General features: G+C 37.1%; 1 protein-coding gene across 4 annotated transcripts in view; it reads right to left on the bottom strand.

The window, feature by feature from the left end:
* PLS1 (plastin 1) overlaps nucleotides 1-13,690 on the bottom strand; it is a 122,172-nt gene that overhangs the window by 8,329 nt on the left and 100,153 nt on the right. For 3 of the 4 annotated variants that reach the window (XM_004459227.4, XM_071214557.1, XM_058295108.2), the window contains exons 11-14: nucleotides 10,409-10,487; nucleotides 6,616-6,730; nucleotides 1,217-1,350; nucleotides 639-762 (exon numbers count right to left, since the gene is read on the bottom strand). In XM_004459227.4, coding sequence (XP_004459284.2) covers nucleotides 639-762; nucleotides 1,217-1,350; nucleotides 6,616-6,730; nucleotides 10,409-10,487 — 452 coding nt within the window. Of the gene's footprint in view, nucleotides 1-208; nucleotides 293-638; nucleotides 763-1,216; nucleotides 1,351-6,615; nucleotides 6,731-10,408; nucleotides 10,488-13,690 lie in introns of those variants that run through there. The other variant, XM_058295109.2, reaches the window with a different exon arrangement.

Here is a 13,690-nt window from a genome sequence, read left to right as displayed (position 1 = left end):
CTCACTGAATGAAATGTGTACAAGCAGACATGCTTATTTGAAGCTTATATCAGCTTGCATGCAAAAGCAAAACACAATGGAAATGCATAAAAATTAGTGGGTATATATGTGCAGATTACATTTTGAGTGCTTTATGAATCATCCACAAATGCTCAGAAGTGAGTGTTATGTGCCATTATGAAGCTAGATGACAAGATATTGTTTTTCCTACCAGTTTTCTCAATTCCCACTTGAATCGGTTTGGCTGGCTCTGTTATGCCTTGGAAATGATGTCAATACAATTCTGAGACTGCTGCTAGGGAGCACAAAACATTATAGGTCCTATATAAACAATGACTTTTTATCTTTCATTTGACAATAGGATTTTTGTTTCTCTATTCCCTTTTTAAGATTATCTACCAGAGTCTGATAAAATTAATCTGCATTTATATTCAATAGGACAACTAATCAAAAATATAAGAATTCAAACTGAGTATCTTTGGTTTACACATGCCAAATAGTTTGCCTAAACTCATAAATTGTGTGTTGCTGAGATATACATTAAAGTAATTCTGAAACTATACCAATTCTCAATTTAAAAAATTCCTTCCTAAACTTAATTTCTTACAAAAACTTTTTAAAAATAAGCTTTTGATTACCTTGAAGCTGGAAATAGAAGTATTTTTGTGTGCACTTTTAAGAGTCTGATTGACCCATTTAATAATAACTTCATCGTTTACTTTTTCTCCCTCTCCAAGATCTGATAACACATTCAATGTGTACCTGCAAAAGAAAACATGTGTATTTGAAACAGAAGGAGGTGAAATTTGCTCTCATATCATTTACATATCTAGATGAATATTTAAGAAACATCTCAGCTCTTATAAATATTTTTACTTTTCATCTGGTATTTGCACTTGGTTACACCCCATTGGTCCAAAGGTCATTAAACAGAAAAAACAACAACAACTATATTGTTAAAAATTGAAACAACTGCTTACAAAGCAGTTTGTAAGAGGCATTAATAAAAGTGACTATATTTCCAGAGTTTGACCCATTTCTAAAATAAAATATAATTTACCAAAATATGTAATCAACATTAAATCATTTAAAAATTAATATATTTTGCCTTATTAATTTCTTCTGTATTCACAAGTTTTCTTAAATAGCTAAGATTTTAGTTCAAATGACTTGTTGAAGGAAACAAGAGTGTTGATATAGACACAGCAGCCTTTACCTTCTCATCAGCTGCCAGACCAATGCCAGAGTAAGTGTGGAATTCCCTTCGTTTAGATCCTGCCCAGCAATACCAACCAAAGAGAATTTAGCCTCATTCTTCCCAAGTTCTACTGCATAGTTACAGTTTTCAATCTATGAATAATAAATAAAAGTTAGGGTATAACATCAAATTTTTTAAAAATCCCCTGACTTGAAAAACAAATATAACCATTTAACTCTATGTGACAGAATTTCAGTTCATAATAACAACCCAGTGAAAGCAAGGAAATAATTATTCCCATTCTATAACTGAAGCTATCAAAGCACTGAGGGGTTGAGCAGAGGACAGATAAAAGAACTGGCTGGAAAGTTTTGAGGAGTCAAGTGTGACAGGGGCTTAATTAGATCAACTTTAAGATGGATGCCTCCTGACCTAAAAGTCTTGATTGTGCAATTTATCCAAGATTACTCAGCTTATTATTGGCAAATCTGCGACTAAAAATCTAAGCTTCCTACCTGCTAACAGACATAATAAATACTGTTTTGTCTAAATTCTAATTTAAGAAGTAGAAAAGAAAAAAACCCTTTCATTAAGAATCTAACTTCTGGGGAAGCGGACTTGGCCCAGTGGTTAGGGCATCCGTCTACCACATGGGAGGTCCGGGTTCAAACCCCAGGCCTCCTTGACTCATGCGCAGTGCTGATGCGCGCAAGGAGTGCCCTGCCACGCAGGGGTGTCCCCCGCGAAGGGGAGTCCCACGCGCAAGGAGTGCGCCCGTGAGGAGAGCTGCCCAGCGTGAAAAGAAAGTGCAGCCTGCCCAGGAATGGCACCGCACACACTTCCTGTGTGGCTGACGACAACAGAAGCGGACAAAGAAACAAGACGCAGCAAATAGACACCGAGAACAGACAACCGGGGGAGGGGGGGAAATTAAATAAATAAATAATTCTTTAAAAAAAAAAAAAAAGAATCTAACTTCCGGAAGAAGACTTGGCCCAGTGGTTAGGGCATCTGCCTACCACGTGGGACTTCCGAGGTTCAAACCCCAGGTCTCCTTGACCTGTGTGCAGCTGGCCCATGCACAGTGCTGATGCATGCAAGGAGTGCCGTGCCATGAAGGGGTGTCCCCCATGTAGGGGAGCCCCACCTGCAAGGAGTGTGCCCCATAAGCCGCCCAGTGCGAAAGAAGTGCAGCCTGCCCAGGAATGGCGCAGCATACACAGAGAGCTGACACAACGAGATGATGAAACAAAAAAAAATAAACATTCCCATGCCACTGACAACAACAGAAGCAGACAAAGAAGAACACGCAGCAAATGGACACAGAGAACAGACAACCGGGGGGGGGGGGGGAGAGAAATAAATAAAATATATAAATCTTAAAAAAAAAAAAAAATCTAACTTCATCCACATATTCTTTTACCAGATCCTATTCACAATATGAAATGCAGCTTTTGCCTCACTTTCCTCAACAAAGTCTTTTTTAAAGGCTTTTTCTTAAAAGCCAGCTTGTAATGATTTATCGCTTGAAGTTCAATAATGCTTATTTTTTAGTGTTTATGCACCATCTTCTATTTATACTTAGCATGTTGTGTAACTTCTTTTGCCAACACAGTATAAAGTAAGCTCCTTTTAAAGGGCAAAGACTATAACATGCACAAATCTACATCACACTCTCCCCACCTCTAGCCCAGCACCATAACGGTGCCCTGCCTACATTAAGAATCTGATGAATGAACACCAAGAAAATTATTTTTTCCCACCTACCTACTTCTTTAAAGTTAAATCCTTTTCTAGAGAATTGTCTTGTATACCCTGGCCAATGATCTCTAATCACCAATGGCAGTTTAAGATTATTTTATGAATTCCAAAAAGAGAAAGATTATGTTTGTAAACTAATCTCTTCCTCTGGGTGTGATACTCTTTGATTGTATTAAATGCAGTGAGGGGCCTCTGACTAAGTTCACTTGATAAAATCAATGCAGGGCCTCTGATTGGGCTACGTCAGTAAAGAGTAACTCAGGTCCCCGCCCCCTTGGTGGGCCCATATAAAGGGACACTCGTCAAGAAGACACACTAGAAGAGGAGAGAACTTTGTCCTTCTGATCCTGCCATGTGACAGAAAGGAAAAGGCTCAAAGAGCCAAGGCCCAGGAGAGAGATGAGCCATTTGCCTGAGTTTACAGCTGACCTTGGAAAGAGACTGAGACTGATATAAAAGGCCAGGAAAGAAATGAGCCTTCCCTATGCCAGGAGAAAGAGGAAGCCCTTAGAGAAAGCCCTGTGCCAGCCTGCAGCTGAGAGAGGAAGTCCAGAGGGGAGAGATCCGCCATCTTGCTTCAACACGTGGCAACTAACTCTGGTGAGAAAGCAACCTTGAGTTGCACTCTTTAGGACCTTTTAATTGAAAGATTTTACCCCAAATAAATACTCTTTATAAAAGCCAACAGATTTCTGGTACTTTGCATCAGCACCCCTTTGGCAGACTAATACATCATCTAATACTATACTTCTCATATCAAAACTTACATATATAAATTCCATGTATTTGAGCCTTTTTTTTCCTCCAATGAAATTGTAAGCTCTGATAATCAAGCAATATCACTAGTATTAAAATGTGCTTAAGAATGCTTGTTGGAATAAAATAAGCATTTAGTCAAGGAAAATAGTATGCCTGGTTTCTCCTATTTGTCATAAATTAGTTATCGTCCCTTTATAAAACAATTCAACCTGAGACACATACATATTTTCTCCAAAATAAGGAAATGTATCTAGGAAGATGAGAGAGAGACTCTAACAGAATTTGTATAAATAAACGAAACTGGCCCTTAAAAATGAGAATCCAAATCCCCAAACTTCAATTTGTTATAAATAAAAATGCAAGACAATCTTTTGAACCTGTTGTAATATTTGGCTTGTTCTCTCATTTAATAAGTAAAATCTTTGATGTGTGAATTTAAAAAAAAGTGAGATAATATTAAAAATTCTTTCTTTTATTAGTAGCCATGTTATATGTTTAGCCTGCTTAACAGAAATATACGCCTTAGAAACGTATAGAGTTGAAAAATGGAGTAGATTCCTAATTCATGTGTGAACAGGACAGATGGAAGCCAGCATGTTTTCCATGGACACCTATTTAAATGGGAGAACTTTCTAGCAAATCGTAATAATCACTTATGTGTAAAATGTGTTTCAGTGAAGGGTCATCTCTTTTTTGCAGATATTTGACCAAAATTTCTGAGGTGTAATGGTGAGACAGGAACCCAGGTTTGCTAGTCTAGAGCCTAAAATAATCAGCATGAAAGTGAAACTGGCAAGCAATGCCAGCATTTGGGAAAAAGATGTGTTCTATTTTTTTTAGCAACATTTGGTTAAAATTTGGCAAGATAAGTCTGAGATCTGGAGAGGTGCCAAACCATGGAAAGGATAAAATATTGGGTTCCTAGAGGTAAGCCATGTTTATGGTAGTATTAAAAATCCTAAAAATGAAGCTGTTCCTTGAAGGATGTTATTATAGAAAGGTAAGCGTATTTGGCCAAGACTTAGCCCTTGGGAGTCCCTAGAGTTGTTGGGCCAAAGATGAAAACCCTGTGAAAGAGGTAAGAATGAGATATAGAGAAAACAAGAAAAGATTGACGAGAGCAGTCTAACCAAGTTGAGGAAGAAATAATTACCAAGCACTTCCAATGCTTTGGACAAAAGTGAAGATTAGATCATTTAGTTAATTGAGATAATTACCTTGTGGGACGAAGGGTTCCAAGTTGAAAAGAAATAGCTAAGTAAGACTATTTAATGGTGCAGCTTTAAGAACTTTACAAATGAAACTGCTATCTGAGGATTGCGTGAAAGTCCATAAAAATCTCCAATACTCTATTATCAAAGTACTGCTTACTTCAGTTTTTAAACATCTTGAATTTATTCCCAGGCTTCTATGCTTCATTCTACAGATAGCTAGTATTTGTTATAAGGAAGCATTCTGCATATGATTCATTTGTGGTATTTTAAAATTAATAGAAAAATCTGATACAACAGATGGTTCAATTTCTATTTTCTACTGAATTTAGCATCCACTTTATTATGGCTTAAGTTATTATATTTGTGGATAAGTTTGTAGCCTATCCTATTCCATTCAATTCTTATATTCATATTAAACTATTTCAATTAATGTAGCTTTAAAATAAAATTTTTTATATGTTTTTTAACAATCCTTTCCTCAATATCCTTGGAAAATGTTCTTGATTATTCAGGCTTGTTTCTTCTCCCACTGGAAATTTAGAATCACTTTGTATAAGTCTTGTCCACCAACATACACATATATGTACTTCCCTAAGACTTATGGCAGTTTTAACTGGAATTACTTTTCCACCTACAAATTCATTTGGGAAAATTTAAAGCTTTAGGATATTTAGTCTTTCTACCCAAGAATATAGTTATATTTCCCATTTATTCAACTAGAGACAATTTTAACCTCGTGAAAATGCATATTGATTTCATAGTAGCAACAAAGACAAGGTACAGAAAATTGAGTCCATTAATTTCTTTTGTATAGAATTCTTCACATCATTTTAAACGAAAGTATAAAGATTAAGTCCTACATACTTTAGTTTAAAAAGCAAAGAAATAGAAGAAAAAATCAAAAGCAAAGCAAAAGTTAAACATATAAGAGGCAATTCAAAGAACTGCCAAGGATAACAGAGATCCCTTGCTTAAGGAAGGAGAAGACTGGGAAAGGAGAATTTCTCTTTATATTATTTGCCAGATTATTCTCCTGTCAGCTGGAATCAAGTCACTGCCCTCCTCAGAAATACTTAACATTGTTTATAGCTCAAAACCCAAGCTCTTTATTCTGAAATTCGAGGCTCTCATCATTTGGCTCCAAATCAAATTTTTAATTAGCGTTCACTGTTTTCCGATCAGAATCCTCTGCTAGTGCCAAACTATTCTCCTCAATTCCCATTCCGAGGAACACACTTCAGACTTTCCTACAACCATACCGTTTCCTAAATCCCCAGCTCCCTCGCCAGTCCCCTTCAGATAAAATTCTATCCATTTCTCAAGGTCTAACTCAGATTTGTCTCCTCCTCCATGAAGCCTTTCATGATAAGTGCAGCCTCTGATCTTTTATTCCTCAGAACCTCATAATATTCACTTTTGCTTCTAATACAGTAGTTGTTTGAACTACAACCTCCTAGAGACAAAAAAAGAGTTACATAAAGTGTCTGACTTTGGGCACTGCCTTCATTTTTCCAAACAGTTGTTGAAATAAATATGAAAAAAAAAAAAGCTATCCAGCAGAACACATTCTGGTTGGAATAAGAATTGTGGGGACAGGCCATACTTTACCAAGCTCTATGAAAGTAAATCCTCTGTGTACTATCAGAATAATAACAACATATCCTCGGTCGTTATTTCATTTACCTTCTTCATGTTCCCTCCGAGAGCAGGGTATGGAGGTTTGTTGACATGACTCCAGTTGACTGGCACGCGGATCATTTCATAGAGCTGAAAGATCACTGAAGCATCTGCAAGGTCACTAGAAAAAGGAAGGCAAAACAAGTGAAGGAGCAGAAAATATTGGTACCTCCTTATTTTATGAAGCACACTGGAGAGGGGCTTATGTCTCTAAAAATAGAGCAGGACCCTTTAATGCTTAAAGAATTCAGGACATGTCATTTGACCAAGAACCTCCAATCTAGGAATCTCTCCAAAAGTTTTTTGGAAATGTTTACAAAGATATACGCACAAGGACATTCATTGTCACAGTATGTATAAAATTTGGACTTGGCAGGAGAATGTTGAATTAACAATCTATATTATGGACTCCCGGGGCCACCATGAGACAAAAAAGGTTGATCTGTTATGTACTGACACGAAAAGCTTTCCAAGATATATTAAGTTTTAAAAAGCAAGTGGCAAAAAACACTGCATATAGTTTGATCCCATCTATTAAACAAAATTAAAAGACAAATATATTTTAATACCCATATGTGGTAAGGACTGTTAATAGTGATTACTTCTACACAGGGTCAAATGAGTATGGGAGAGGTAAGGGCAAGATTATCATGGTTTGTTTTATTCTAATAATTATGCACTTCCTGGAACTTGTACAGCGAGAATTACTTATGCATTATGAATTTTTTAACTTTTTAAGAATAATTACTACTCAGTAGGGATTTGTTCATATTAAACAATGAAGGGAGGAATTTATGAGCAAGTAGGAACTCTTAAAGTAAAAATACTTCTGCTTTGGATTCAAAAGAACATTCTTTTGAGAAGCTCAAAGTGTGTCGAGACTGTTCTCAATTCTCTGTGCTAAGGGCATAAAGAAAATACTCATTGACTTGTTGTTTTAAAGATTTCATTTATTTCCCTGCCCACCCCCCCCACCCCCCACTGTTCGAGGTCACTGTCTGCTCTCTGTGTCCATGGCCGTGTGCTTTCTGTATCTGCTCGTCTTCCCTTTAAGAGGCACCGGGAACCGAACCTGGAACCTCCCATGTGGGAGAGAGGCACTCAATGGCTTGAGCCACCTCAGCTCCCTGCTCTGTTGTATCTCTCAATTGTCTTCCCTCCTTCTGTCTCTTTGTTGCATCATCTTGTTGCGTCAGCTAACCATGCCTGCCCACCATGCCAGCTCCCCTTCTCTAGTGCCTCCAAAGGGGCACCAGAAACCGAACCCAGGACCTCCCATGTGGTATGTGGGAACTCAATCACTTGAGCCACATCTGCTTACCATCACTGATTTAAAAATTGCTAGCTCTGTGATACCTTATGTGGCATTTTCCCCCAACAAGCTATCCATTGAATTATGTTTTGCTCAGTTTCATATTAAAGTTATTTTGCATTCTCTGAGAACACACCAAATGGCAGTGAAGTGGAGCGGTCCTGTACTAGGTGATGGAGGTAATTAAGAGATGTTCTCTCTATAGGCACATGGAGCAGTTCATACTAAGAAATCACTAATGTATCTGTATAGGTTCTGGAATCTCATCTACTCATCATTTTTTATTTTATTTTAATATTTATTTATTTATTCCCCTTAACCCCCATTGTTTTGCACTCGCTCTTTGCTCTCTGAGTCTATTTGCTGTGCGTTCTTCCATGTCTGTCTTTTTTTTAAGCAGCACTGGGAACCGATCCTGGGACCTTCTGAAGTGGGAGAGAGGTGCTCAATCTCTTGCACCACCTCAGCTCCCTGGTCTTCTGTGTCTCATATTGTCTTTGTCTCTTTTTGTTGCATCATCTTGCTTTGCCAGCTCTCCACGTGGGCCAGCATTCCTGTGCACGTCAGCACTCCACGAGGGCCAGCTCGCCACATGGGCCAGTCTGCCTTTCACCAGGAGGCCCCGGGAATCGAACCCTGGACCTCCTTTATGGTAGACGGGAGCCCAGTTACTTGAGCCACATCCGCTTCCCATTATTTTTTATTTTAAATGAATTCATTCTTATTCCTAGGTAGTATGGTATTATCATTCATATTTTGCAAATAGGAAATCTGAGGCCCAGAGAGTTGGTTTCCAGAGACTTCAAGATGAGTTCCAGAACCAACTTGTATTAGAAAAATTCCTACAACTGATAGCTTTAGTTCATAAAATATATTTAATACTTTGTTTGGAAGAGAAACAAATTATCACTGATTTTCAGTAAAAATCAGTCTACATTATTCTGGTTTATTTGGTTTGGGGCTGGATATACTGTAGGTAGGAAGCTAAAATGCTTAGGAGTGTATTTAGGAATACAATCCAGTTAGAAATGTCTGGATACATGGTTGTGATGCCAACTAGACCTCTGGCTAGTGCTCTTCTATAGCCAATGGTTCTACTTTAGGTTGAGAATCCTTTTGAGAATTTTCTGAAACTTTCAGTCCTTTTTCCAAGAAAGATATATATATGCCTAGAGGCCCTGTTCTAGAATTTCAGGATCTACATAACTACAACTAAGTGATCTTCAACTAAAAAATTTGGTGAATTCTCTTGTCCACTGCCAACCAGCAAACTCTAGCATTCTCACAAATCTAATCCCCTAGTTTTTAATTTACTTTTTAACTGTAAAAGAAATATACATTCATTAGGGAAAAAAATTCAAGCCATATTTAATTTACTAAGATTAAAATTAAAATCTCCTATCTTCCACTCCCACTACCACAGTTTGGTTTGCATCCCTCCAACTTTTTTTTATATTCATAAACAAATACATTCAGAGTCAATTTTTAAACAAAAATAGGATCATTCTAAACCTACTTTTCTTTTCTTTTTTAAAAAACACGTATTTTTTTCAACCCCCCTCCCCCTCCTCAAGATGGCTCCCTCGTCTGGCTGCTTGTCTTGTTTAGGAGGCACCAGGTACCAGGACCCAAACCTGGGACCTCCCATGTGGAAGGCAAGTGCCCAACCACTGGAGCCCTTTCCACTCCCTGCTCGTTGCAGTGTCTGCTCCTCTTCTTTAGGAGGCACTGGGAACTGAATCCGGGAGCTGCCATGTGGGAGATGGGCACCCAACTGCTTGAGCCATAGCCGCTCCTGCTCTTTTCTTTTGATGATATATTATGGACATGCTTCCAGATTAGTCCATAATGATGTAATCCCTTCTAATCTCCAATATTTGAATTCTTCACTGCCCTACCACTGGAATGGTAGTTCCAGAATAAATGACTTACATCTCTTCTTACCTTGGTGGAAGTTACACACTCTTTTAAAGGGTTTTTCAAATATGGGTCCATCACATCTAAGCCAATTACTGTAATGAGGCAATTCTGGTTTAAATACTGGTGAAAGAATATGTAGACTATTCACCAAGAAGAAGAAATTACCACACCATAAATCCTCAGCCAGCCAGTAAGCTTGGTCTTTTGTGATATTAATCTTTCTTCAGTTCACATTTGAATAACAATTCAATTAATATCAAAAATTTCCCTTAGTATGTATTTTATTAAAAGGTTTAATTAGACCTCTTAAAAATATATGCAAATAGCTAATGTTAAGTTCTTTTGCATTTTTTTTTTCCTTCTTCCAAGGTAAGTTGGTAGATTCCATAATGAAGGAAAAAGCAAGGCTTCCTCCCCCCACAGCTGTAAGACACGCTGTTAGCACTACCAGCACAGGGATGGATCCAGTAAAATATTTTTTACGACTACCAATGTAAATATATTGCCATTTTTAAGCAAGAAAGACTGAGATAAATTACACTCAATAAATTACAGTAACATATTTACCTGTACAAATGATTAATGTATGGGTTGACCCCCAAGGAATTCATCCAGTTCCGAAATGTTCTCTCTTCTTTGCTCTCCCCTACAGTAGACACAGATTCACACTGATGATTCGGGACAAAAGGAATCAGGAACTGTATATTTTAAATCACTTTGGCAGATGCGAACTGATCATACATACTTTACCGTGATTCCTGTGATACCACAATTTCTTTAAGGGGAAAAAAAGCCCCTTATTGCCAACGTCCCTTTTCCCTCACTGTGGGAAGCCTTTATTTGCTCTAACTCTTTCCATCTAATTCTCTTACTTGGTATCTGTGAGCCACTAAGTCATGACTTCTCTGTCCAGAAAGGTAACAGCTAAACTTACGTGGTCCTATATATAGTTTGCTATTAGATGCAAAAGGGATGGGCAGTCAGGGAAACATAAGCACATTAAATAGAAATAGAATAGCTCTGCCTTTTCCAGTGCATTGTTTTCTAAAATTTATGGTTTTGTCACGGAAAGTTTCCAGGCACAGAAACCTGTAGTTTAATTATACCAAACAGCAATGGAGGGGGGGTAGAATTATAGGTAATATTCAACAGATTTTGGCTATTTTACAGGCTTTCTGAGTTAGTTTAGTTTGCCACCATTGAAAATATGTCAGGGATACAGCCCTCCCCACCCCACCCCCCGCAGGCTGCTGTGATAACCTAACCTCCCTGACTACCCATTTCATAACTGTTTCCATCAGCTATAAGGAAAATGGGAGTTAAGTGTGTCACAAAGTGGGTGGAGATGTGGAATCTCTCTGCCACACCTGTCTTCTAGTCATCTGGATTGCAAATAGTCCCAAGTGACTATAATATTAGTTTGTTCTTCAGCAAAGGTAGGGGACAGTGGAATTAACTAACCTATATCTGATCAGCAGCCTCCTGAAAATGGAAGCATTAGTACCTGTCATCACTTCTAAGCCATAAGTAAGTTCAGCTCACTCTCTAGACTTTGGTCCATGTGAGACTCCCAGGACAATTGGGCATATAACTCTATAACCATCTGAGCTCAAAGGGCCCATTCCAAAGGGCCATTGCTTCAGTTATCTTCAGACCAAGGGCCACAGAGCATAAAGCTGTACACCCGGAATAAGATCCAAAACCTTGTAAGAGCTGAAGGATCCTGTTATTTGTGCCAAATGTAAAGAAAATAGCACTGCCCATTGTATTAATATTTTCATGTGGTTTTTAATGCCATTACCTAACTGCCTTCCGAGAATCTGTTTTCATTCTTTCTCTATTAAATTATATAGTCATATAATTTCTTCCTTAAATGTTTTCCTTCTGGGTTACACAAAATGTAACTAATCACTGTATTACCACTTTATAATAAACAACCCACATAACAGCCTTTAAAAAAAAAACAAGTTAAACCTAGATACCTTAGAATCCACGCTTGCCTCATTTGTATGTGCTATTAAGCAGTGCAAATTAAAGGCCTGAATTGTCCCCAAAGTGATATAAATATAAATATACTATGATCAATAGCTTGTAACGTTTGACTTGGATTTACCTTGTGGTTGTTTCTCTAACAATAGCTATCTTTTATAGTGCTGTATACATTTTTTTTTTAGTAATTAGAAAAATTTTACATTTTCCAGCCAGGAAAATCCAAATTATATTGTTAAATTACAAATATTGATAGGGTCACAATGGCTTAATTTTTTAATTAAAGGAATACATGTTCAAATTCCATTGACCATGATAATATAGTGAAAAACATTTAAAAGACACTGAACTTGTATTTTATGGAGTTCTGAAACTATGCTACACATCAGAGATTCATATTTCTCCTTACTTTTCAAATGAGATAATTACTATTTTGATTTCTGATACCTAGAAGGTAAAATAGATTTTACATGTGAGCATTTATTTTCTAATACCATTTCACATCACCTTGGTAAATAAATGCTCAAAGCCAGAAGCACGATGCATATGTGCAAGAGGCATAGGAAAGCATTGCAAAAACATATGTATTCCACACCGGAAAATGTCATCTGGACTGCAGACAACTCCAGCAATCTTAGAAAATCTCGACAGCTGATACACAAGATCAAAAGAAGTATAAAACATTCCTTTCATTTACAGGGTCCAACTGACATCTGCAACTGATGAAAGTTTCAGAAAAAATAAGAAATACACTAAAAGTAGGCAAAGAGAAGGGAACTAACATGCTGAATACTCACTATAGTTCTAAGTGCTATATTAAATACTTTCCTCCTCCTGCCCCATCATCATTTGAGCATATACCACAATGCCAATAAACATTTTCTTTTATTACATTTAACTTACTCTGAAATTCTTCAACCTAAGTATCATTAGCCCTGTTTTATTTATGAGAAAAAAAAAGGCTCGCAGAGGTCAGTCAGATATTAAAAGGTGAAACCATGGTTTTGAACCATGTCTTTCTAATTCCATGGCCTGTGTACTTTGTATCATCACAAATGAATTCCGATATGGGCTCTTTATACATTGCCCACATTTTTTTTTTGCTCAATTTAATACAAAGCTTTAATATTTAATAGTCTTTTAATTTCTTTAATTCCCTAAATATATAATTCTTTGCCGTTAAGGACACACTATTATATGAATTTGGGATACGGGTCAGTTTCAAATTTCATAAGGATCTATATAAAAACAAATTTAGAGAAGAAAAATTTCCAATGACAGTCAAAGTCAAATCCATTTTTGGAAGACATATCAGGACATACATATGTTCTAGACACAGATGATTGCTAAATATTTCCCATAGTATCTTCTTTGAAACATAGTTAAAACTAATGGAAATATTTAGCAATTCTATTCACACTGAAATATTCCAAAAGCATGCTGAACGCTAGCAAAAGAATTCAAACGTAACAAATAGGAGTGAGAGCGCGCAAGTTGGAAAAGATATCTAGCAAGAATTCAGTGACTATAAAAAGCAGATCATTTTTAATATGCCACTCTAAACAATGCCTTCTACTGTTAAAACACAGAGGGATTTTGAAATTTTCCAGACTGATAAAAACGTAGCAGTCACTCTTTTCATTTTATTTACATCTGCTTCCCAATGAGAGGTGGTTTTTTTATTTGCTTTGTTTTTTTTTTTTTTAGAAGGTGTCGGGGATTGAACCTGGGACCTCATACATGGGAAGCTGGTGCTCAACCACTTGAGCTACATCCACTCCCTATTTATGTTTTTCAAGTTCTAATCCCTTACCCTAAATTTCTCTTTGCTGAAAAATCTACATTTTATCTCTGTTCCCT

Source organism: Dasypus novemcinctus, chromosome 4, assembly GCF_030445035.2.
Source record: "Dasypus novemcinctus isolate mDasNov1 chromosome 4, mDasNov1.1.hap2, whole genome shotgun sequence".
In the NCBI taxonomy this organism is placed as follows: Eukaryota; Metazoa; Chordata; class Mammalia; order Cingulata; family Dasypodidae; genus Dasypus; species Dasypus novemcinctus.
This window is presented reverse-complemented; position numbering and strand designations above follow the sequence as displayed.